The sequence below is a fragment of the Notothenia rossii genome, assembly GCF_949606895.1.
Source record: "Notothenia rossii genome assembly, chromosome: 2".
NCBI lineage: Eukaryota > Metazoa > Chordata > Actinopteri > Perciformes > Nototheniidae > Notothenia > Notothenia rossii.
Genome location: NC_136904.1, coordinates 71888963 through 71916684, shown reverse-complemented (window position 1 = coordinate 71916684; position 27722 = coordinate 71888963). Strand labels below are relative to the sequence as shown.

The 27722-nt window shown below is 38.9% G+C and overlaps 1 protein-coding gene across 1 annotated transcript; it reads right to left on the bottom strand.

The window, feature by feature from the left end:
- Positions 1 to 522: 522 nt before the first annotated feature.
- wnt6b (wingless-type MMTV integration site family, member 6b) lies at positions 523 to 27175 on the bottom strand. Its single transcript, XM_079665007.1, has 4 exons — positions 26473 to 27175; positions 16483 to 16703; positions 5437 to 5741; positions 523 to 3848 (listed from the first exon to the last, which is right to left on the bottom strand). The coding sequence occupies exons 1-4, from the start codon at positions 26550 to 26552 to the stop codon at positions 3387 to 3389; spliced, it is 1068 nt and encodes a 355-aa protein (XP_079521133.1). The 5' UTR covers positions 26553 to 27175; the 3' UTR covers positions 523 to 3386.
- Positions 27176 to 27722: the final 547 nt, after the last annotated feature.

Below are 27722 nucleotides of genomic sequence, written 5' to 3'. Positions count from 1 at the left end.
AAAACATTTTTAAGACATTTAGGAATTATAAAGTTGGTCAACTGTCACTCATTCATAATTGAAAGTGTTACTGTATGTCAGTATATTTGAAATGACCCAGTAAGCTATATTATCTAGCTAGCTTCCAGATCTGCAATAATATCGGAAGGAATCATGCGATCACATTGTTAAAACAAGCCAATAAAACGTACATTTTAGGTTAGTTTCCAGTAAAAGTGGGACAAATGTAAAAAACCCGAACATCAACAACTGCTCCGGTCAGAGCTCTTCGCATCACTTTTTAGTGACCCTGTTTCCGTTTTTTTATTAGCAACGTTTTGTTTATGCATTGTTTTTATTAAAAAAAATCCACTTGGCTCGTCAAGTTGGTAAATGGTTTCTAAATGTTACTGATGTGTTGTCAAGTTGTGAAGATTTTGATAGTTTCTCCTAATGGAATTATTTTGGTCTGTTGTACGGATTTGCACGGGTTGGCCACCTTACACATCCCAGACAAAATGAATGAGATGATATGAAAACAAGAATGTTTTACTTTTTATTTGAATAGATTATTGAATGTGAGTCAAACGTTAGTTATATGCAAGACGAAAAATATAACATAACATCCAGATATGAAAATATTTCTGATGAATAACAAAAATGAAGAGCATTATGAAATGTAAACCAAACATGGACAATATAAATCTTTACATAGATGACAAATCAAGGGGACAATGATTTGACACAAACAAAAGCCAAGATGGGTTGATTTATGTAGTTATATATAATATTTTTTATGACATTATTTACATCATGGTGACAACGCCATTCTGCGCCTTGCTTTTAATCAGTTGCTATACATGCTGTAGTTTATTCCAAACCTGGTTACGTCTATAGGTTCTTTGAATGTGCTTAACTGAAGACATGCAGATATTTTAATGGTATTATAATTATGTCACTAGACAGGTCAGATAAATAAGTGCACAGTACACACAGCACTGTCATTGTGATTTTTTTCTTGAGTCATTCTTGTATTCTAATAAAGTTATAAAAATGAAACCTTTAAAACTTAACATCAGCCAGATATGCCATATTATGACTACTGTTGCTAAATTATTGCTAATATTTACCACCATCATGCTGCCTTTTATTTACTAAATAAAACATTTCAGTAACAATGACTAAAAGAAAACCATTTCACCAAGATACCATGTAAGATACCTTAAATACCATGTACGTATGTGTATTGCGTCCATTCCATTAACACTGTGTGTGCGTTTTTATTTTATAATATCAATCAAATATTAAAGACATGTGTGTTCTTTCCACAAACAAATTCAAACTGTTGCTGCAATAATCATCCTAACAGTTTAATAAGTTGCACAGGTTCAATGTGCAAACAATTAAAGTCATGAGTCATTGTGACATAGGGGCCTTGTTCATGTATGGATAAGCTTAACATGGATGAGTGATTCCTTCCTGCTTTCACTTTATCAATCTGGCTGTGTTTCCTGTTTTATTTTGAAAAGTGGTCACCCTTTGCGTTATGTCAGTTCCTGCCTGTATGATTACCTTATTCTTACAACCTGGTGCCTTTGTGTTTATCCCGCCCTCCCCAGCTGTGTCTTGTCCTTGTGATTGGCTCTGCATGTATTTAAGTCATACAGCCATCCTTACACTTGTCACTCACTGGTCTTTTGTTTGGCTCTTCAAAAAGTCATACAGCAGATAATAAAATAAACAGTAACAGTCGGGTTTGAATTATGAAAGCTTCCTGAAACACATACATTAAGATCAGAACAAGATGATTTTCCTTAAGGGTAAAACTGGAGACAAAGTATTATTATAGCTCAGTATACTTACTGTACATTATCTGGTAATAAAATCCAGGTGTAAATTAGACGACAGGTTTATGTGGAACATACCTTCTCTGAAAAGGAACAAATAAAAGATCTTGTCTGCCTCACACAGAGACTGAGAGTCAAAGAGCAGTGTGCTTTTAATAACCAACATGATGCAGTTTAACATCAGACAGCTTCTTAAAGATATATAATAGGTACTGTCAACTGAAGTGATAACTGGCCAAACTGCACGAACACATTTAAACACTTCCTCTCTCACACACTCACACACATATCCAAATACAGTATCAAACGAAAGCTAACATCCAAAGTGCATTATTACATTAGCCCTGTATATCATAACAGATAAACAAAATACATTATATACATTTTCTCCATACCGAACAATGTGAATGAAGGTTTCTCTTTTGGTTTAATAGAAATGGGCGACCGCAAAGGGTTTAGGTTATTGAAGGAGTCCATCATGTCCAAAGTGCTTCTGAGAGAGATGGAAGTGAGTAGTCTTGTCATCATATCTTTATATAAATAACAGTCTTTGCTCCACACCTTCAAAACATGGTGTTGACAGTGTTCTTCAAAAATGATACTGTGATACCCTTTCCCTTTTTCTGTATGTTTTTGACACAGTATAAAATAGCAAGCAAGTAGTAGAGAAAAAAAAATAAAGACCAACATGTTTGCTAAATAGCCTAAGAAGCATGCTAAATAGCTGAGTTACATCAAAGCCTGTAGAATCGATTTAGCTCCCATTTATTTAGATAGCTGCTTATTTCTTTAAACAAATAATTTTGAGACTGCACTTAAACTAGCTTATTCCTGTAACAAGTTGGCTAGCTAGAGCTGATTAAAGCTGGCAGTTGTCACTTAACCTGACAAAACCAAAGGCTGCTTTTGTGTACCTCTTTTTGTCAGGGACCCATTGTTGCATATATTCCTAAGAACTTTGCCTGATAAATCCATGTACCATGTGAAAAAGGGAAGCTTGACAAGTTTATACAGGCTTAGCAACAACTCAAACTCTTTGGTATCAGAAAACAGTTAACATCAAGCTCTGCTGTTGAACTATTAGTGGAAGTGACACTAAGAAAACCTCCTAGCAAAAGTCCTCCTCTTTTATTAATATGGAAAATACACATTTTCACACTCTTTGGTCCTTTTTCATATAAAAGAAAAAGAAAAAATAGTTAGTTTGGAAAGAAGCATAAGCTTCAAGGAGCAAGAAGAACCATTTCTCTGTTGACTTGTTATTACTTATTTAAACCACTTCCTATTGTTTCAATGTGGGTGCATTAACTTTCTGTACCTTTTGAACCTTTGGCAGCACTTTGTATTTCTCTTTGAATTCCTGGGAACCAAATAGCAAGTATTAGGAAATATACATTTTGTGGAGCAATATCAAAATGTATTTGATATAAAAGTCCAAACCCTATCCTTCTTTAACACAAACCAAACTAAAGCAAACACCTCCAAATGCAATAGAAGTAATATAAGTAATATAATCAACCAAGTCATATTGACTGCTGTCGACCTTACTTCATTAGTTCATCAGTGACAGAGACTAAGCTCTTTTTGGACCGAGCATTTCTGGCACTGGACCACACAACACCAGTGGAAACGACACAGACAGTTCTCCTCTATCACCACTGATTCCTCGCTGTAGCCGCGCTCGCAGCACAGCAGGTCGCAGCCGCTGATATCCATGGCTGTGCTGTTGCACATGCGCCCTCGTGTCCCCAGTGAACCAGTTTTCCGATTTGCAAGGCAGAAATCGGGCGACTCGTCTGAGTAGATCAGATCCTGCTTATCTGGTGGCTTAATGTTCTGGCCAACAGGGATCAGGGTCTTTCCGTCGTTGCCTCCCATTACCTTCGAAGCTCCGTTGAAGCGCTCCAACAGGCGGTCGCCCACCTCACGGAAATGAGGCATCTTTTTCCAACATGTGCGCAAGGTGCATGATCCCGACAGGCCGTGGCACTTACACTCTGTCCGCATGTAGAGCTTCACAGCCTGGAAAGGAGAATAAGGAATAGGTGGGTTTTGGATGGCAGGGGTAAGGAGAGAGGTGAGGGAGGGGAAATGGTTGATTAATATGGAGGAATAAACAAGGTTGATCAAACAGAAAATAATGTGACAAAAGGAACTTCAAAACTTCTAACCCAAAGTTAAACTGGACAGCTTTTTTTCAAATGATGAGCTCTCTAAAGAAAGTCATTTATTATTGTGTTTTTATGTTAAATCACAGACAAATCCACCGGGTCACATACACACACACACCCACACCCACACACACACACACACACACACACACACACACACACACACACACACACACACACACACACACACACACACACACACACACACACACACACACACACACACACACACACACACACACACGCACACAAATGCACACACTGATAGATAGGTAAGATAAAAGCCGACGCTATTCAGAAGGAATTTAACTCCCCACCCCCCTTCCCCCTCCATGTTGCCTCTGGCCTTCCTACATCTAACAAGCCTTGACAACAGATCATTCACTTATACTGCAGATAATTAACACATCACACATCACACACACACACACACACACACACACACACACACACACACACACACACACACACACACACACACACACACACACACACACACACACACACACACACACACACACACACACACACACACACACACACCTGCCGTTTCAGACACACACGCTTGCAAAACGTGTATACAGGTATACACGCATGCTTGCACACAAACAGACATTTGCACGCATCACAGCACACTTATTTCTCAACCTCTGGGCATTTGTGTGCTGTTCTCTCCTTTTGTTCAAATGGTTTGTTTTCGCTAATGCTACAATTGGACTAGGTCCCAAAATCCTCCCCTCTTCTCTCTACCTGCCTTTGACCCCAGCTAAAGTGAACTTTGTGACGCTCGTGCATGTGTCAACATTTCTGAAAGTGGGTGTAACAAACGGAGAAGAAACACTGACAGCTAAAACTAAATGGGAAGATTTACCGAGCTGTATCTCAGATGAACATAATTAACTTCTCTCAATAGCTACTTCATCTTGAGTCTCTCTCTCCATAGCATGTTGACTTATGGAGGCCATACTTCACTCTGCATTCATACAGGCAACAAAGAGGAACTTTAAACTTATACAGGGGCTGTGGAAACGTTAGAAACTACCTGCCTTGGAGGCTTGAAAACAAAATGTTTGGCACACTCTTGTTTTTGTGTTTCAGAAACATGATTCTTGTTAGAATATCAGCTTACTCCACTACACAAATATGGCTGGGGGCAATGTCTTTCTTGTTGCATGTTCGTGGAATGATGGAACATTCCACAGCATAAGCAACACCTTTGCTGCTCAAATGTTTGAGAGTATCGTGAAATATCACATTAGTATTTAATACAGCACAGTAGTAGCAGTTAAAATATAGCTTATGTCCAATAATAATAATAATAATAATAATATATATATATATATATATATATATGTACACAACACATGTTCAAACTAATTCTACCCATTCAAGATTAACAAAGAAACTGCTAGGGTAATAATTCTGAAACAATATCTTACCAGTCGCCCAGCTTCGTTGTTGTGCAGGTCAATGAGTGTTCTAATATCACTCTTGCCCCTTCTCCTCTTAGCGTCCATGAACTGTTTTGACTTTTCATAACCAAACTCCACATCGTCCCCGCAGCCCCCCCACTCCCACTTGACTCCGTCCCCAGGGGGGGAAGATGAGGACTGCTCTGGAGGTGCTCTGTTCCTGGTCGCTTCACAGCCACATTGCAGGAGGTCGCCCATACTGCAGGCCTGGGTCACGGCGTGGGTCACACCGGCCGCTGTGATGGCATAGACAAACGCTGTCTCCCGGATATCTACAGTAGAATGGACAAACAGAACAGGGGTTTTAGAGTATTTAATGGTTCCAAAGTTTTTTTTGGAATCCAGCATGAAGTTACAAACATGGCAGACTCACTACCAAAAAAGCACAAATATTATAAGGCAAGATGTCAAAGTTGCTCCAAAAGGATTATTTCTGCGGTTAACAAAAAGGCTGGTCACATGCTCTATGTGCCCATGGCTGTGGAAGATCATTGGAGGATCTCTGTAATTATATAGTCAGTGTCTGGTTCTCTTTCAAAATCCAGGACGCTAAACCCAAGACAAGGCTAACTTAGCTGTTTCTATAAGCAAAAGGTAGCATACGCATATTCCCAAAATCCCTTCATGAAATAGGATACTGTGTTAAAAACTAAATGTAAACAGGTGGTTGAAAACAGGGCCATTCATTTCAACTGATATGTTTTGGAAATTAGACTTATCAATCAAAATGTGCTAATACACAGAGGCACAGACTTCTTTATATGCCTGTGTCAAAAGAAGACACAAGTTATTTTTTTCCCAAATGTCTAAACAACAACGTGAAATGACATGCACATGGTAAATACCTACAAATTACACCAAACCACTTTCAGATATGTGTTGATCATACTCCTAATCAATCACAGGACAACAACTGGAGAAAAGAGACAGACAACTACAAGTTAAAGAAGCTAGTTTCCATCCATCCATTTATCCAGGCATCTGTCTCTCCTTCCAGTCAGTCCATATTGCAGCTTCATGGAACAGGATGAAAGCATCTTTCTCTCACTCCTGGTCCATTACTACAATCTCAGGCGTCATTGGATTTGTGGTGCTGAGAGCATGGCTATCTCTCACTCTCTCATGTACACTCATAGACACCACAGCTGCTGGTTTATTTCTGGTTCAGAGCTTTACACTCCTTGCTAAAGGCATGTCCAACCACAACTGCAAATTGATCGTCTGTCCTCGCCGGTGGCTACAGCATCATTCTCACCCCTCAGCTCAACACGTCTTTATCCTCAGTTATTGCAGCTATGACAGATTCTGAGTGACCTACTGGGCTGAAATAAGAGAATGCATAGTCGTAAATATCTAATGAAGTCTTTCTGGTCTTTGTCGGGTACATTAATGGCACTTTTCTACTGCACAACCTAGCACGGCTTAGTACGGTATGGTTAGGCCTTGGTAGGCCAGGCTCACTTTATGCTGCGTTTCCATTCAACCCAGTCTCACGGCATTTCGTGTTATAGTCTCAACATTTAATCTATTGATCGGAGTAAAGTATTATTTTCTTTTTAAAAAGAAGTTTTTCGGATTTCATATCGCATTAACACCATATCCCTACATGCATTGCGGCTAAAGACATCCAATCAGCAAGCTTAAACCATAGCTGAGGATCTTGGGTAATCAGAAATGTCCCTTATAGGCCTACGTCTGTTTCCGGTTATTTTTATTTTAAAATTCAGTTCCTGGCGGACGGCAAAAAAGCCAGAGATTATGGAATTAAACAAATAAATAAAAACAAGGATTATTGTGTGTTATTGGTGAGTAAATAACAGTGTGTTATTTAGAAAAGAATAACAAATTAGAAGGAAAAAAAGATTAAAAAAAATACAGATTTCAGTATTCTGAGGCTCTGAGCCCCATTTCTTTTCCTCACAGACGACAAAAAAAGTCAGACATTATACGATTTAAAATAAAAACAATAATCGTGGCTTGATATTGAGTAAGAAGATGTTTTTATGAACCCCACAGCTTCAGGTCTTCCAAGACCCGAACGGACAAAAATACGTGTTTTAGGCACGAAATATACTACCAATAGAAATACATTGCTTTTAAAATCGTTCTGTGTGACACGAAAAAAAGGTGAAAATCGTGTTGGTGAACACGAATCAATAGATTACATGTCGTGACTATAACACGAAATGCCGTGAGACTGGGTTGTTCCATTACAGTTTAGTACCTGCAGGTAGTAACTATAGTAACGCAGTGTAGGCGGGGCGATCGGCTGTTCGGTGGGCGGAGCGACGCATTTTAAAACGGTTTTCCGCCTGCCGAAAAAGTAGCCCTGAGCCGGAACTAACCCTAGTGGAAAAAGCAAAAAGAAGCGGGTCGGGCCAACTCAAACCGTGCTACGTGCTGCAGTGGAAAAGCGCCATTAGATACGTTTTTTATTTGTCACTGTTATATCACTGGCTTTAAAAACATCCATATTTCTGTTAAAAACCTGTGTTAAATTATACCTTGCTTGGCAACAAAATGTATAAAATAGTCGAAAAAAAAAACGATAACGCCTGCAATAGTAAGCAATACGTTGTTGTTGTTGTTGTTGTTGTTGTTGTTAGCAATCTATGGTGGCTGACAGGTGGCAAACGCGCTACAATACCATTACTGTAGGTGAAACGTTCTGGACTTTCAAAAACAATGCAAATATAAAAACACAAATATGACAAAATACATGCAAATGAATAAATTGTTTTACCAAATGTACAACACATGCGTAGAATTTAGAAAACATTCACCAAGTTGGCGAAAAATGCTGCAAATAAAAAAAACGCAGCAAGAAGCAACAAAAATGGGGACAAATAAAAGTAATGCCCACAGCTGGGACCGGAGTGCTTGTTTGCTTTTTGGAATTATAAAGTTGGCCAATTGTCCCTGTTGGCAGAATAAGTCCGTTATATAATGATAAGTGTTTTGTCAGAATATTTGAAAGGACTAGGTAAACAACGCTAGCTAGCTAACTTGCACAATATCTGCAATAATAGCAGAAGGAATGATGTGATCACATTGTTAAAATAAGCAAATAAACCTTTTAACGATAAAAACGGACACAAAGTTAATCACTTAAAACTATAGTGCCCAACTGTTTTATAATAAAAATATATGCGTGTTGCCATTTATATTTATACTACAACCAAATGTGCTTGGGGCTGAGAACCACTGAGGTGACAGACAGAGTAATGCTTGTATTTAATTCTGTTTACAGGATTTGTTTAAAACAAGTGTTTAAAGATTTCGCCTAGAAACAAGAAAGTAATCGAAATGGCACAGGACATAATGTTTGTAAATGGCAGAACTCTTGATACATGAGAAACAAGGGAACGAGAAAATGTATGTGTGTGTTAAAAATAATGAGAGGGGGAAATTAATAATGCCACTTAGTGGACCATTGTATGTGTGCGGAAAAAAGGGCTTTTATTTCTAAGGGCTGGAAAGCAGGGAGCGTGCAGTCGCCATGTCAACACTGCCAACTCCATATCACATGATTCAGTGAATGGGATTCATTAGAATTGGTGACACGAGAAATGGGTGGAGTGCGAAGAGACATGCACACCCAAGAAAGCCATAATATCAATACCAGCTGTACACCCCAACACCCAGAAATGTTTTGAAAGTTTATCTTTAAGTGTTAATGTGCATCTGAATTGCTTTGTGTAGATTTATGCATTTTAAGTCAAATCCTCACATATTTTGTCTATTGTATTTTGATCTTAAATGAACAAGTTCTGCGTTTTTCTTCTCTTACGGTTAGTTTGATATGAGCGTTACTTGCGGGCAGATTCAATAAATCTCTTAATATTGTTTGTGTGTCTTTAAATGTGCATGGTGGAGCATGTAGAACATTGTGTGTGTGTGCTGCTTAACCTCCTTGCAGAAGGGTTAGGACCACACCTAGCTGTTCCTGCTGTTCAGCAGAATATGGCTAAGATTATCAAGAGCAGCTACATACTCAAATCAAGATGTGTCCTCTCCAAAACCTCCTCAGAGCTATTAAGAGACACATGTGTGAAACAGCACACAACTCAACATAATTACAATATGGTGATAGCAGAATGAGCTGTGTCCAAACTAGCTAAGAGCCTGACCAGATGTCCTCAGAATACACTAGGAACACTGCATTTAGTACAGGAAATCTGCATGAGGAAGTCATCGTGTCAATAGACATTTAATTCAAGCACAAGAGCCCTTTACTTTATTTGAAATACAATTTCAGTAACCTTAAGCAAACTAATTAAACAGAGGGAGAATATATGGGTTGAAAGAGAGATGCATTGCAGAAAAAGGAGTATTGTTATGCGTAAAAGAAGCTATCCAAAATCTGATTATTTGAGGCACCCTGTTTCATATTTTCCTCGGAGACATGAATTCCAAACAAATTCTCTGCAACTGTGGGTGTCTGGGCCTGTCTACGTCTGCTTCTGATTCCAGAAGTACTTTCTGCAGGAATTAGCACATATTCTTGTAATACTCTGCATTGGGATATTGGAGCTGAAAGTACTTCAAGTCAACTCACAGTTCAGATAAGCATAGTTAAATAAAACAACTGTTGTTTTCTCAGAGGGAAAGGGGTTAATTCTGATGATTATCTTTTTGAAGTTTGTTTGGTGACAACAATTGTGACTGTTGGTCACAAAGATGAGAATGCAGTCTTCCAGAAAGGCTAGTAGATACACTGGGTTATTATACGATATGTACAATGTAAAGAAAACCATAAACTAAGTAAATAAATAGTACAAAAGGTATAACTAGAAATAAATATAAGATGTGTAGTACATAAAAAATCACAAAAATAAGTAAGGGATAATGTGCAGCGAGGCGGTCATTATGGGGGATCTTGAACAGCATGAAGGGTGTTCTTTTCCCCATAATGATCAAGTCGCTGCACATTATCCCCCTTATTACATGACCACATTCTCAACAAAGTAACGGCATGACTACCAATATTAATTGAAATGCTTTTATAGATTTAGAAAATGTTTTTATTGATTTAAAAATAGTAGGCTATTATTTATTTAAAATGACATGCATCCGCTAAGAAAAATAGTCTGTTGTTACTGTTTGAACTAACATAGCAACGGCAGGAACTGCTTCAATAGCGTTTTTGCAGAGCTTTTTGATTACAGATTTGAAAACATCGTTGCTTGCTTTAAAAGTAACACAATTCATTATGTCAAACCTTGGAAAGTATCTAGATATCCCTGCCCTAATGCCAAAGTAACTGGCAACTGAATATGTTTTGCCATTTGATGTCTATGTCTGGACCGTTACGTAAAAAGGAGGGTTTCTGCCCCGTTACTTCTCTGCTGTTTTCTTGTCCCTCTTTGCTTTTCGGCCAAACTGTATACAGTTAAATCGACCGAACTTCTTTCTGCAGATTTGAGCGTCCTTAACAACGGTCAATAAATCCTTGACAGCGGTCTGTCTGTTCTGGATTAATAACGTGTCACGTGTTCTGAATTGACCAATCAAAATCGAGTATTCAACTAAGCCATGTAATAACAGTAAATAACACTAACCTTGCCAATGGTGGACCTTGTATCACAACATGGACCTGTTATCCGGGAGCCCAAAGATTGCAAAACAGTGTTTTATCAATGAATTTACATGGTCTCCCATGAAAACGAAACAACATATGTGTCAGTGGTCAATATGAATTGAACAAGGAAGACGTCCTTTGACATCATTAATGAGAGAAGAAATGCATGTAAAGAGGATGTTGCATGAATGACACGGCCAACAAGACTTTGAATCCTTAAAGCCAGGATATTGCTTTAACCAGTTTCTAACTATTGGTTGTGAACAATCCTTGGAACGATTTGTAAAGAACAGTCATTGTATGACTTAACCACGTTAACCACACATGTATTATTGGAACCATTACGAAAAATGAATTCAACCCAAAGCACCATCCCAACCCTGACCCTAACCCAAACCCTTAATCCAAACTTTAATCTTTCCCTGATCTTTTTTTGCGCTCAAAATTAACCAAACCATAAGCATTGAATTGTCAGATATTAAATCAAGTGAGAAGCCGGGTCATTTTTTGGAATGGGAATCGCCTCCTGCTGTTCCCTTGAAAGAACGCAGGTTCAAGGCACTTGCGACTGACATGTAAACATTAATTCAATTAGATCTATCAGCCAAACACATGAATACAACTTTAATGTGTGTTTTCATAATCAGGTTTGAGCAAATCACTGAATCATATAGTCTGACAAATTAACAGTGCCACCTACTTTAAATAACAGTTAAATACAAGGAAACACAATGTGTGTAAAGCTTAACATGTGCATGCCTGTTTCTAATACCTTTGTGTCGAGCTGTTAAAATTGTTAATACGATGACTTTCAACCCATTAACTCACAGCAGTAAAATACAACACACACATACACATACATGTATACACAATCTAATGTATAATGATTGTCACTGAGCAACAACATTCTTCACTGCATGTGATCACCCGCATCACTGTCTGCTGGCTCGCTCACTCTGTATAAAGTAATGGTAGCAGCATAGACTTAATAAGAATAACTATGAGGTTAATACGTTACAAAATGTTTGCTAAGACACTTTTTTTACACCTGTGTGACAACTGTGTGTATGTTTTGCAGACTGCACAAGCTTCCCTGTCTAATTTATCAATAAAGGAAAAGTCATGTGATTCAAATAATTTTAAAGAGTCTATTATCACATGAAATGTAAATAGATGTCAGTGAGGTTAAGTAAACCACTTAGAGGGAGTGAACAATAAATACAAAGGCACTTTTATTTTGAGATTTACTGCTACTAGTTCATGATAAACAGCAATTAAGAGCAGATCATGGTAATTGCATACAGAGGCTTCAAAACAGAGTAGCACTTTGGACTCCCTCATAGACAGGTAGGAATGTATGATTCATTGTAAGTCTGTCTTCTACTGGTAGATTCTTGTCCCCTTTTCCCTCTCTCTTCCCCTCTGTCTCAATATATATTTGTGTCACCATCCTTTTTTCCTCATTCTTTATATTCCTGTCAGGCACAATGGCAAGGCAGTGTCCAATGAGATAAAAAATATATATATGTTTTTTTTATCCATATAGTCAGGTTCATGTACATGAGTTACTGACAAATAATGTAAACTTTTCTTATCATCTGAGACCAAATAACGCTAACCTGAACAGCTGGTTTCTCCTTTGATGTGAAGTATTGAAGATGAATGGCCCAGGACATTTTCCAAAGGAATATGTACCTTGTGTTCTTTAGAGAGATGCTTTCATTATAAAAACTGTATATCAATGCAGACAGATATCAGCTTCCTGACTGCAACATACATCAAAGCTTTGAGGTTATCGATATGGTGGCCAACAGGTGCAAACACGCTACAACGGTCCATACACTTCCATTTAGAAAACTGCGTTGCACTTTCACAAACGATGCAAATTTAAAGACACAAATGTGCCAAAACCCATGCAAATAAAGAAACATCTTCACTAACTTGATAACACATACGCATAATTTAGAAAACATTCTCCAACTTGACAAAACATGCACATTGTTTACCAAAACACTGCATAAAAAAAAAATGCAAATAAAAAAAGGTTGCAAGAAGCTCAAAACACAATGGAAACAGGAACAGTATTAAGTGATGCACACCGAAGCACTTGGTGACATTTGGGGATTATAAAGTAAATACACTTGGCCGACTAACTGTTTTTGTTTATGCATCGCTTTCAGTAAACGCTAAGTTTCATCAAGTCGGTGAAGATGTTTCTTTATTTGCATGTGTTTAGGCACATTTGTGTCTTTATAATTGCATCGTTTGAAAATGCAGCACGTTTCTCCTAGTGGAAATATTTTGGGCCGTTGAAAAATGCTTACTTGTCGCAGGCCACCGTACATATATTCATTTTAGTCATCTAACTGCAATTGTATATATTCTGATAAATTAACAATGAATGTGTCATAGCAGAAAGCAACAAGATAAGCACCCTACACTTAAACATTAAATGTGTACACCTGCATATCTTACAGTTTTTCTCGATTGCTAACACACTAAAATTATACAAAAAGCACAATTATTTTAACTGACACTCAAAGAGCAAAACATTGGCTCAAATCTACAAAACTATAAACACATTTTCAGCTTTTCACACAATTTGCAAATCAACATGGCACTTTGTGCAAACCACTGCACACGTTTCTCCACGTAAGACACAGGAATCTGACATAAACTCACGTGTTAGCTGGTTTAAAACACTGATATTAAAAATGCCTCACACATGGACCAATGATCAAGAAACACGTTCCACCTGACCAAACACCTGATAGCATAATTGTTGGCTCATCAATCAGGATGTTAGCACTATGAAAAGACCACAGGTGAATACTTTCTTACAGCAACAATGGAAGAAAGTTGCAAGAGGAAGAGGAAGAGCTGGGCTGAGAGTGAGAGGAGGAGTAAGAGGTGGGTGAGAGTGAGAGGAGGAAGAATTAAAGGTAAAGGTAGAGCTGGAGGGAGAGGACGTGGACAAAGAAGAATACTCTCTAATGAAATGAAATGTTATCAACCATGGTTTGACGATGAGAGAGACTGGACAGAGGGTTCAGCCTCATCTAAGCCGATTTACTGTTGCATCTGTAATCCGGACACTTAGACTTGAAAACAGGTTAGTTAACAGTTTTTAGCTCTGCATAACTCATGATATATCAGTGCTTATATCTGTTGTGTGAAACGTATTTACTTCATTACTGTAATTGAATTGTTGGCATGTTGTATACTATAATTACAAAAATCCTGTACAATTGACTGTGGCAAACTTACCTTTATGCAACACAGACACTGACCAACCACTATATCTTTGTTGTTTTTCTGAAGGACTGAGAAACAAAGAGGTGCAGGTGGAAGGCTAAGGATTTTCAATGAGGCACAGGTAGCAGCAGTTACAAACTGGGTTTTGGCAAACAATGCCATCACACTTAGAGAGATCCGAAGCATAGTAACTATGTGCTGAGATGCATGTTGCACAATGTTATTTTTGAAAATATGATTTTTTTCAACAACTCATTTGTATGTCTTCATTTAATGTATTTATGTATACTCAAGCAATCTTTCTCTGCAAAAAACCTCTATGTACAGAGCATAGCCCATAAAGATGAAAGTGCTTTAGATTATGCTCAACAGTGTGTAGCTGGGTGGTCAAACAATCTAATATTATGAATGAAGTGTATTATATTTGGTGAAAAAGTTTGCATTTGGTAAGTGTTTATGTAGTTTTGAGTGCAGTTTTTGACTTAGTAGAAGAAATTAGGTGTTTCTCTTTTGGTGTGTGGTTTTGTGAATTGTGTTTAGTGTTCTGAGAAACTGAGCAATTAAAAAAAAAATGTGTGTTAGCAATCGAGAAAATCGGAAATATGTTTCCAATTTTATTTTTTTTCCAAAATGAGAAAGCTTTGATGTTCTAAAGCCTCAAATAGCAATTCAGTACTGACATCATAGATTAACTAACATTATTGAGAAAATCTTAATGACAGGTAAGCACACATTTCCGTTTGCACTTCTTCCAGCAATGTGACCCCAAGTGGGTTTAATAACAAGCTTGACACATTTTGTTTGTTCATTAATATTGGTTATTTCCTGTTTGTTGACTAAACAGAAAGATAAAAGCTCTCTACTGTAGCTGGCAAAGAAGAGACAGACAGCTCTCTATTAATCTAATCATACAAGAGAAAAACCAACACAGTAATTGGAGAGGACCCAGCGCTGACCCGGCATTAGTTGTATTACAGACTTCAAAGAGCCGGAGGAAGAAGTTCAGAGATCTTAAGAGAGATTTTAGGAGAAAAAGGCAATTTTAGCTGATAATTTCAAGCGTGCCCAATCTGATGAAACATCGAGTCAGTCAAGTGTGAATACGTTTGGTCTGAAATACAACAGCAGCCCTTGTCTGTTGGACTGGCATCAAACGGAGATCTGACCTCAAGTTGACGTAGGCCGTCAGCTGTGGTTGTGAGGTTGTTGGTTCAGATCCTAAGGTACTCAAGGATGAAAAATTGGACATGACAATATTTGTAATCTGTGGAAAGCCTTTGGAAGAAATGATGGAGAGAGCCAAAAAGATTATTATGGGAATTTCCCATTGTTAGTCTAGGTGATGGGTAAAAAAAACATAGAACTGAGTTACATACTGGTTGGATTGGTATAAAAGAATTTGGTTGATGCTGATCCTTATATTAATATTGAACTGATAGATAAAAGAGTGGTATTGATTGCCACATCTTAGTCTTAGCCATAAGGTTGAATTTTTTCTTTAAGTAGGTATAGATGAGAGCAGCACTCCATCAATGCACAGCGAACCCCCTTTTTGGTGAAAACAAAACAGAAACATATAGTTTCACCACCAGAATTGCAATTTTCTTTCCTTCCATTTGAAAAAAAAAGGACAGTAAAAAAAAAGATCTTTGACTTGAAGCTATCCACAAAAAGGACAAAAAATCGTAAACAATCGGAGCCTGTCAGTCAACTCTAAACGTCTGTGGAAAAACCACATCATGAACAGTTGTAATGTTAAAAGTCAAAGTAAAGAATGCAGAGCAGATGCCGCATTCAATTATAAAACCATGGAAACCATCCATAATCTAGATTCAATAGACATTCACCATACATCAATGCAGATCATTGATCTCCAATGACATTGTGTATTAGTTTACCTGGCTTATTTGGTCTCCATGTAGATACAAAAATGCTGGGGTTTTCTAAATATTTTTGATTGAATTGTTAAAGACCTCAGAAGTAGAATTTACCGGCAGTCAAAGGAAAGTACATATTTTCACCCAAACAGAGGCAATGACGTAGAGGGAAAGTACCCAAATAGGTTGCTATCATGTACAAATTGCACTCCATACTAGACAATAGGGGGAGTATATGAGGGAAGAAATGATGCACGAAAGCATTTACCAAAAAGCGAAACACATTCCGTCGGGACTTACCTTGCTGCAATATTTTGCCAAAATACTTGTTGTGGCTAGTGCAGTTCCAGCGGCGGTATCTGAACTGGTACTGGCACTCCCTGACGCCCAGCCTTGCTCCTTTGGCCACCTCACTGACAATCTCTGGCTGAGTTTGGCACAGCTCAGCCTGCTTCCCTGCCAGACGCTTCGCCTTCCTGCAAATGCTGTTGGGGTCCATCACCAGCGGACTGCCGACCGCCCTGGGAAAGATACAACAATGTTAGATAGAATAAACAATTCTTACAATATCATGAAAACATTTCAAAGTTTTCTTGGAATACATCACATCTTAACTTAGTCACTGACCCTAACCCTAACCCTACAAGTGGTGTTAGTTGCCTACCACCCTGAAAAAACGTTAAACTATGTAAGAAATAATATAATTATCCCACAGTATCATGATAACAAGTTAATACTTTTTTCTTGGTTAGCAACCCCTATTAACCTATTCACTGACTCTAACCCTAACCCTTATTCTGCAAATGCTATTGGGTCCATCACCTGCTGCCTACCACTCTGGTAAAGTTTAAGCATTGTTAGAAAGAATAGGACAATCACGCTGTATCATGATTACAAGTACCCACTTTTTTCATTGTAAACTACACCTGTTAACTTAGTCACAGAGTAAACAATGTGGCTTCACTCATCAACGGCCACAAACCAAATGCAAGCTAAGTCCTTCCTGCGGCTGCTAAGCCTGCCAACTCTACCCACCACTTCTCGGCTGTGGCGACAATGTGCTTCTTGAATAGGCACGTGGGAGACAACAGAGCACAGATTTTCCCAAAGGCGTCTCAGCTCTGACGTCAGATTCATAAGTCTGTATTTCACTGTTGGACAGAGCTTTGGAGAACTGTGTGGTCCTCACAAAGTTGGAAGTGAAACAGTTGGACCTCTCTTCACAGACAGGCAGTTGATCCTAAAATTGATTTTGGTAAACCAGGAGATTTCCCGACGATACAGCCTCTCTTGAGTTTTAGTAGCAGTTAAGAACTTTACAGCTTAAACCACACATATATCTCAAATCAGTGTAAATAATACACAGATGAAATCCATCTGAAGGAAAAATGTAAATGTATTTGAAATATATATACATCTTGTATTTGATGAACACAGACCCTGGACCTTAGTAGCTTTGATAGATGACTGTATAAAATAAAGATAAATAGTTTATTCTAACCCTTAATGGGAAAATGGGCTTGGCTCTGCCACTTGGAAGCACTGCCAGCGTCTGTGGCCACTTCAGTGGAGTAAGAGGAAAGTGGCTTTATGAGATGACTTTATTTCCATTATTTTTCTCCTCTCCTTGCCTTAACTGTTATCCACTCATCCCCTCTATGCTGTTAACTTTATACATACTTAATTCCTTTTCTCACATCCTTTCATAAACTCCATCTCTCTCTCTCTCAAATCTTCTCCACAGTGGATTGTTAGTCACTGAATCTCAGCAGATGTGATCTTTAACTTAGAGTTTTACTATGAAAAAGATGTCAGGAGGGTATGCATGACATTGAGTGGGAAAGAAAGAGTGAGAAAAAGACTACCTCATCGCCTTTAATTCAGCCTTGTCCCTGTTAATCGCGCCACCTGATATCATTCATCTGCACCGAGAGTTTGTTTTAAGAAGCAGAAAAAAAGCCAATCCCCTCTCCTGGCGGTCTGATTCCAAGTTAGGCACACACAAGCACACAGAGGCACATTCACCCTAAACCCTCTGTTTTTGAAGGTTTTGACAACCTAACCATCTTCTTTATAAAGCTATATAATGTCATCACGTTGTTGAAATCAAGCACCATTCACAGGGATTCTTGTTCCTTCCTCTTAGCCGATAACATTGCAGAACAGAAGGATCCAGAGGAGGCCCAAATACTGTTATCCACAAGGACATAAACATGTGATAACGGCAGATAGAATGGATTTAAGTTCTGGTTTCCATGTAAAACCATTCTTATAATTCAACTTGTCTGAAGATTAGGGGGGTTACATTTTCCTAATCATACAGTACGAGCAATAATATGTGGTGTATAATGTGGAAATGATAGTAAAAGATAATAGGTGCATTGGCACAAAAGTCTGCACCGTCTGCAAACACACACTCACACACACGCTCCAGGGACACCCACTGCTGCATTCCTTCTATGATAGTGTGTTGGCAACATCGCTATGGAAACAATGCTGTTTTTGCAATACAGGTGTTCTGTATGTACACTGTGCATGAGCGTGTATTTATTTTTCAAATGTGTGTGGCAGTCACAAAGATAATGAAATGATACAGACTGTCTGTATGTGTTAATTAGCGGGTACAGGTACAGTACTTAGCAACGCACACTCCCTCTCAACAACCACTTATTATATACCCACTGATATCAGGCAGTGTGTTTCTGTGTGTGAGGCAGAGAGAGAAAAATAGAGACCAATGTAATGCATGTCTATACAGTATGTGTAGATTTTTATGGATGTGAGAAATACAATGTATTTGTATTGTGCAGGGGCAGCTCTGAGGCCAGTTCTGTCAGCAGCTTACAATAGCCAGCCTGATTTTTTACAATGGGAGGTGTAGAGTTGTAAAACAAGCGAATGTACATTTGGGTGGAATCCTGGAAGCCAAAGACAGAACGAGTCAGAGGGCTTTGACAACGGGAGTAAAATATATGTTTGATCTATGTTTGCGAAAAAGCAAAACCAACTGGTTAAATTAATGAAGACATACAGCTGTTGGTCCAAGATTAGATGCATCAATATATTAAACTGAAAAATGTATCCGTATTCATTGTGTCATGAATTGTGGTATCCACTTTATTATTAAACTTTCACTGCCAAGGAGCTTATGTTCTAGGTTCGGTTTGTTTGTCAGCAGGATTAGAGAAAAAACTACCAGATCATCATTATGGTGGAAAGATGTGGGCCAAGAAAAAATCCATTCAATTCTGGAATGGATCAGAATCACAGGGTAGATACAGGCATGACTTTTCTCTTATGACAGCTTTGGCAGAAAGTGCCCTTTCTAGTTTTGAATGATTCTCAAAAAAACGGACAGATTATATATTAAACATTTTTCTTTCTCTTGGTTCAGTTAACATGTTTGACATTCGTCAGTGGATATCAGACTTGGAGATTTCTAAGTGTGTAGTATTGTAGTATGTATTAAGAAATTGTATAATACATCATACATCTGTTTAGCAGTACCTTCTCTTTCTCTCTAAACACAAAATATGAAAAATAATGTCTTACGTTGCATCACTTACAACAAAATGAATCTTCGTTAAATTGCATGAGCAGCTGCACAACTGTTCTAAAGCGATTAGAAATGTACCTTTTCTTATGTATAATTACAGGGTCGTGTGAGTTATAACAATTAAGACAAACAGAGTACTGATTTAGGCATGTACTTCAGAACAAAATTGTGTAACCCTTTTGACACGGTGGGATGAAATCATCGCTTTATTTCGGTTGAAGGCCATTTTGTTAATCCCCATTGGACTGTCTGTATTATAAGTTTAGAAACAGGGAGTTATCTTAGTGGAATGGGAATGAAGTCTGAATCGGAAACTGGAGTGAACTGAGGTGGAAAAGCTCATTGCCGGCGCCATACCCAAAACTGGGGTGCGGTGATTGGATAATAGGATGACAGTAAGCGCCTAGCATTCTTGCCCTTGTTTGGAGATCGGTACATAAGAGTGTGCACCCCTGCAAGGTTGAAAAGGACATGGGAATACTTTGTTGTAGACTCCAGAAATGTGCATGTGGCAGGTGCAAAGAAGGGCATAATTGTTTTTAGCATAAGACATTCTCTTCACTTTTTCTATGAAGCAGTAGTGGACAAAAGGCTTCTCTAAAGTAATATTGTCTTTTTCTTGTACTGTATGTAACTGCTGGCTTGATTCGAATCCTATTAGAAAAACCTTGTGTTTTTTTTCCTGTTCAGTGCAACTTATATGAAGATAAGAAAAAATACTATCTACTGCATCTTAAAACTCTGAAAGGGACCATTGTTCCATTCTAGAAAACTATATTCTAGAAAAACTCAGAATAGGATGCTTAAGTGGATGCTTCCGTGTGCACAAATGCAGGTTGCACACAAAATCCTGCATATACAGCAAACACATGTACATCTATCCGGGCCTTGCTACTGTGCAGGCATGCAAAAAGATAAAAGCACACTTGGATAAGGAACTACAAAGCCAGGCAGTAATCAGATCTTCTTCATGCAAAGTGCCAATGTCATTTATGAAACATCTCTTGAACAGATAACCATGCAACCCATTGATAGTATCAGGGGCTTTGAGGAAACATTGTCTTGCATGAATAGCTCTTGATGATGATAAAGTCGCAAAACAGAGGCATTGGGTCATACAGTGAGAGATAAAACAGGATAAAGTCAAATAAATACCCAAATCAAATGCTGCTTTCACCTGCTACAAGTTAACAGTCCAATCCAAACCCTTTGGTTGCCTGTATTGCTTGGAAATGTTAATGAGATCATGTCAGTGATATATGTTTACATTTGTGACTGTTTTTCATATTGATGTTGTAAGTTAGGGCAAATTACTTTTTCAGTATTTTCTGAGTCCAGAGGTGGGTCACAAAGAGATGAAACGTTTGTGCTCAGAGCCACCTGAGTTTTCATTAACGATCTCACAGCACGATAAAGTGCTGTGCTGTACGGGGCCTTCTTTTTTTCACACCACCCACGAATGAGTGAATTTCATCCCTCCTTAATCCCTCAAGTATGCTGCAGATGAAGACAGTCACGTCAGGCGTTAGTCTGAGACGCCAGCGTGAGAAAGAATGAGAAATAGTCATAGAAGAGAAAGCTTAGGAGAGGGTGTCTAGAGACAGAAAGAGATGGTGGGGGGCCCAGTGTGAGATAAGAATGAGATACAAAGACATAAAGGGATGATAAAGTGATATAGATATTACATTCTAAACAAAGGTTTGCACTGTCTGGTATCTTAAAACAAAAGGTTGTGAACAAATTCACCTTGCCGTCCCTGTGTTGTTGTGCCTTCAATAATCAATTTCCTGTTTACTTGACCTGCAATCTGGAACACATCAGTCCCTTTTAGACATGTCTGATCATGTTGTTTTTACTGATGTAGAACACTTCTGAAAACAATTAAGTTCTCAGCATTTAAAAAGCCAAAGTGTGACCAAGACGAAACCAACCCCACCAAACCAATTTCACAAAATAAAAACAACTCATTTGTTCTGTTTTAATAAAGTTGGTACAACGGCACACCCAAAAGCCCTGACGGCTAAAATGATCCAAGAATGGATCTATTCAGATACAAAGTAGGGTCTGGAAAGGTGCGTGGTTTTTTGTTGGGCAATGAAGGAGAGCAGAGCTGGAATGACAACTTGATATGAAAGATTGTTCTTTTGTTAACACATGTGAAGCTAAATAGGTAGAGGAGTAGCGCCTCTGCTGTGCAAAATTAAAACACGTGTTTTTATTTTGCATTAAGGGGCTCATATCAACACTGTCTGTCTTTGAGTGTGTTTTAAATGATTTTCCAAGTGAATGTATGAGTAGGGCCTAACGATAGCACGTGTTTTTTGTAAGCTAGTGTGTTAGCTTCGGTATCAGAGCTGCTACAGAGATCTTTCAGAAAATCAAGTGGGATGAATATTTGTAAAAGTAATGAAAACACTGCAGGTGGTTTACTTGCAGATTTTCTGACCCAAAGCTACAGTTAAAGTTCCTTGAAGCTTCAAGTGCCAATCATTTGACATTAGCTTTAGTATCATGGTCATTACAGTCTTTAAAACATATATATTTGAGATAGAATTAAGCATTAGGTTGTCATTTTCACTTTGAGACCTTTTACCAAAAAAAGTCAGGGGCCACACATGTTAGATTTGTTTAACAAAGGTTATGGCATGAATAAAAAAGAAATTATCTTAAGTCCCATGCTGCTCAAAAAGAGATAATTTTTTTCAATTTTAACAGTTCACACTATTTAGCTTGTTCACTGTTTTAGGCAGTATGACAACTGACAGAACATTAGAAAACTGTAATAAAACCAATGACATGAAACAGTAAGAAATATAAATGATTAATACGATAGGAACTCCTACTTTAAACGGAAATCCAAAAGGCATCAAAACCCAGGCTAAGCTAACAGAATCTTAACGTTAGCTTACAAATGTAACATTAAGATTTCAAGCAGACTCAGCCAACCCCAAATCCGTGAGTTTAGCAACAGTTTTTGTCCTTCTTCATCGAATTACAGACATATTGACATTCCCTGGACCATTTTGCCCACTAGTCTACTGTATATCATTCTGACACTGGCACAAACATATATAAAGTATGAAATCCCACAAAAACCAAAAAGAGCGCAAACACACACATAGCCACACACACATAAACATATTTAATTCACGTCTCTCTCTGATGCCAAACCCACATAGTCATTTAATCTTTATCTGTACCCATCTCTCTGGTCCTGATTAAACATCTAGCTTTTCAGACAAGATAAGATCTGTTACAATGAGACTCTCTTCTGGTAATGATGGTGGTTATGACTATAGAGGCTATGTGGGCGTGCGTATATGTATAGTATATTTTCCCAAAACTGTATTACTGAATGAGTGCATTTGTTCATCTCTGAGTGCATGTTAAACTGATTAAGGGGCATCAAAACATGGGCTAAGCTAACGGAGTGTTAATGTTAGCTTCAAATGTATAGTTCAAGCTGTCTCAGCTAACCTCAAAGAATGAGAACAGTTTTTGCCCTTCTTCCTCAGATTGTCAAAATACTTTGATATTGTTGCCATAAATTGACCATGCCCATTTAGCAAATCAACCTTTATTTGGATTAAAAATTAGTTTGTACATTTTTGTGATGGAATTTTGAACAGTTGTAACACTATCACGCTAACAAATTATTTGTTCAGACGGCAAACGGAGGGCGGATGTACAGACAGACATTCAAATATAAACATTCTTGTGTGGCAGTTCCCTCTACAGTAGGTGTCTCCAGTATGACAAGATACAAACAAAGGAGAAAGTTGAAACACACACAAACTGCTGTGTGTGTGCACCTGTAGGCTTGTGGCACACTCCGGACGGGCTGTTTGCCAAACTAGGTCTGTGTGACAGACCCACACACACACAAACACACACACTAGTTGGCCCTCCTAAGCACTGCGGTCAAAATCAGTATAAGAGAGCAAAGGCATTCCTCACTCCTCTGAGTCTCTGCTCTCAGGCCAAATGATTAGAGTGCTTCTAATCAGCAGAGGCTCTGAAAGGACAGCTATCTCCCCGCATTTCATCTGCCTCACTCGCCGTCTCTCACTGCAGCTCTCTCGCTTTTCCTTCAGCGACAACCTATCTGTATGATAGTACGGCTAAAGAGACATACAGAGACATTGAAGGGGAGCGAGCATGAGACAGAGAAAGAGAGATGTATCGATGGTATGTCCAGCAGCTTTCAACAGAGAGCATCATTGTCCTGGCAGACCCCGGGAGCAATCCACAGGTGTATAGCTTCACCCTAGCTGCACCCCTGTGTAGGAGTGTGTGTGTATGAGTGTGTCTGTGCAACAAGTGAGTAGGTGAAAGAAGATGACAACGCATGTCAGTGGGAATAAAGAGGAAGTCATTGATTTCTTAGTGTTGATTCCCTTAATCCACTACAGCTTTATTTAAAATGAATGTCCTGCAGAATGTGCTGAACATAGACTGCTATTACAGATATTAGATATATTTTAACAAAAGGGTCTGCTTAATCAAAGTTTCTTACGAATTCAGTAACCAATGTGTGTTTTATTCTCTCTTACCCAGTCTTTCGTGTCTTCCAGTTAATCCTACCATAGTTAAGCAATGCTGCGTATAAATGAATAACTCTTTTGTTTGTAGGTAAAAGGAAAGTATTTTATTACCGTAATGTACTATCTTCTTGAGTTTTTTGTCATCTTTATTTTAATGGATTCAGACTAGGTCTGACATGATTTTGCCCAAAAGGGTTTGAAAGCAATGTTAATGACTGACCCCTGTAGGGATATTGTTTTTCCCTACAACCCTTCACAGCTGGGTCACCGCACAGTTCAGCTACAGATCAGCACCCCTCTGGCTTAAACTGTCCCGTCTTTGTCAATACTATGTCCTCCATCTTTCCTGAGGCTGCATTTTCTCACAGCTGAAAACTGAGCTTTCCCAAAAACTGTCTCCAGTAAACCCGTCCCTGAAAATCCTGTTGATGTTTTAGCGTGGACATGGAAAACCAAGCTTCTGGAAACAAATCAAGAAATGATTCTCCAGTCGTAAGTAAAGTTACAAGAGTTAACTTAGCTTACCCTCTTTGTGATCAGTCATGTTACACATCTCATCCGTATCCATGTGAATTTTGTCAAACAACTGATTAAGCTAGATTACAAAAGATAAACATATAGAGCACAAACTACAAGTCTGGCTTTATTGCAGACAAACTAGCCAAAACAATGAAGAGCATTTGATACAAGGATACAAGCATTTGATGACACAAGTGTTACATGCAGGTTGTGTTAGTGCACTGCATTTTCTTGTCAAAGTACACCCAGGCAGATAACATGCTTTCCGACAAGATATCTTGAAACCCATGTCCATTGTCAGTATGCAACCTCACTTTTACAACAGTATGGGCGGTCCTTTCATCAAGTCAGTTATTTCACCAAGGCAATTGGGAGCAGGTCATATTTTCCTTTCCACCTCCAATCAATTCTTCCTAGATCCTTACAGAAACTATCAATTTTTCCTTCAATGGTAATTCCATCTAATTCTTAAATTCCCCACAGGTTATGCGTTTACCTCACGGGTCTATAATGTAGGCATTTGAAGAGACAGAATAATGGAAAACTTCACGTTCAAATTAACATCCTCCTGTGAAGCTGACAGACCATCAGCCAGTCATATAAGGACATTGAGAAGACTTACACAGCCTCTGTGACACTACAACCCACAGTGACCTTGACTGGGCTGTGAATGAACAGTGGGAGGATTCGCTGAAAGGAAGAAAAAGAAAATCACAAAGCTTCACATTCAAACACTGCCGCTTTGCAGAAGTTTGTGTGTGTGTCTGTGTTTGTGTGTGATAAAGAGAGAGGGCAAGACAGAGATAAATATTAGATCTTGTCAAATGAAACTCTGCCCACAAGAAGACAGTTGGAAAGATTGCACAGACAGACATACATACAGACAGACAGACAGACAGACAGACAGACAGACAGACAGACAGACAGACAGACAGACAGAAAATATGTTATCAGCAGATCTGCAGGGTCTGTCTGTCTGTCCGACTGTCACACACTTTGCAAGCTGAGCCCTTATGGATTGTTTTATGATGACATATCCACTGCGCCTAGAGGGCCACCTGACATTCCTGACTCTGAACCCCCACTACACACACACAAACACACACCACCTCCACAAATCTCCCTGTCCTCTCTCCTTGTGTAATACTGCAGGCAATGAGCAGCAGACACCTCTCTCACCACCCCTGTTCCTCTGTCTCTTTGTCCTGCACCCTGGGGACCCATTTTCCCCAGAATCATTAAGACATATTTTGACTTATGGTTAACTTTTCCATTATCTTAAGCTGTGTTTAGTTTAATATTGTCTCAAAACATGAACATAATGATATTTTTATATTATTTATTTTTGAACCAACTAGATTATTTAATACCTACATGTAGGAAACCGGTGTTGTTCTTCTCTTCCTATTTCCAATTTTAATGCATTCTTTAAATATGTTAGTTCCTTTTTTATATGCTGCATTGAATATATGCATCTCTGTCTTTTGACCACACTCCATAAAAACGCAGACAGAATGGTCTATGTAAAACACTGAGGGGTGTGTGAGGTGCTGTGAAGGTATATCAAACATGGTTAAGCCCCAAAATACAAATACAACCAAGTCAGGTGAGATCGTTTAAATATCAGGTTGACACGAGACTTAACACACGTGGTAAATACAGAGCACTTACCACCAGAGTCCGATGATATTGACCGGGCAGAGCAAGATAAAGAACAGGGCCAGTTGGATCCGTGATAGACGAACCCTCATGGTGAACGCAGCAAATCCTCGAGGAGATCCCCCGGCAAAGTTTACAGAACTGACGAGCTCAGCCAACACCGAGTTTGATTATTTCTTAAATACATAGGAGGTCCTTGATTTCTGTCTGTAGCAATAAAGCTCACTGGAAATTGTCTATCACCAAGACCGCGAAAAGTTCCTCATCCAAATCCTCTTCGGTGGGGCGCATCTTAATGCGCAACGAAGTTGGTCAAGAGGCTACTGAAGAGATGTCCGCTTTCAAAAGTGTGGTTAACCTCTTCATTATCGTTATGCACTATATGTCGCTGCACAATAACATGCTTTCAAAAAGGTCAGATGAGGAAGGAGAAGTGTCTCAAAGCCGGGAAGTCCTCGCTGACTGCGGAAAAGCGTACGGTAGTTATGAGGACAATCGGGAGTCTCGCCACTCAGCACTGCTGTAAGAAATACATTTGTTGGAGGTTATTCGTTGTCTGCGCGCTGTGCCCTGACGCACAGATGAACTTGGAGAAGTGGTTTTGGGTGCGCACCGGCCGCATGTAGAGGAGTCTGTGTGTGCCACAGTCTATCGATGTGTTTTCTTTGGATGATAAAGGGAGGAAAAATGCGCTCTTCTTCTTCCACCTTGGTGTGACGTCGCTCCGGGCGAAGCGAAATCTTCGCTGTCACTCAGAGAGGGAGAGAGAAAGAAACTGCAATTAGTTTCAGGAGGACCCGGCTGAGAGCAGAGAGGGGGTAAACACACACACAGACACACACTCAGAGCTGTCACACAGTGTGTTTACGGTGCACCCGAAATTAGAGCTTATGGAATGAGATGATGTCAGCGACAGAACAGGTGTGGTGGTACCTTTTTTTTTATATCTGTGCCAACAGGCTGCCACATTCTGAAGTCACCTGAGTGTGTCATGTCTTTTGTTTAGCTAAACATTTTAAAAAGATGAGCAGTTACTTCTTAACTTTAATTAAAAGGGACAACTGTTGTTGCACATCAACTCTTCTGTACACAAAAGAAGCCAAAGTTAATCAGTTGCCTCAAAAAAGTCTTAAAGGTCCCATCATGTCATGCTTTTCCGGTTATAGCCTACCCGTCCCCTTGTGTTATGAAGGTTTGTATGCATGTAAACGGCCTGCGAAAGCGAGTAAAACTCTAACACAGAAAATACCTGTCTATGCTGC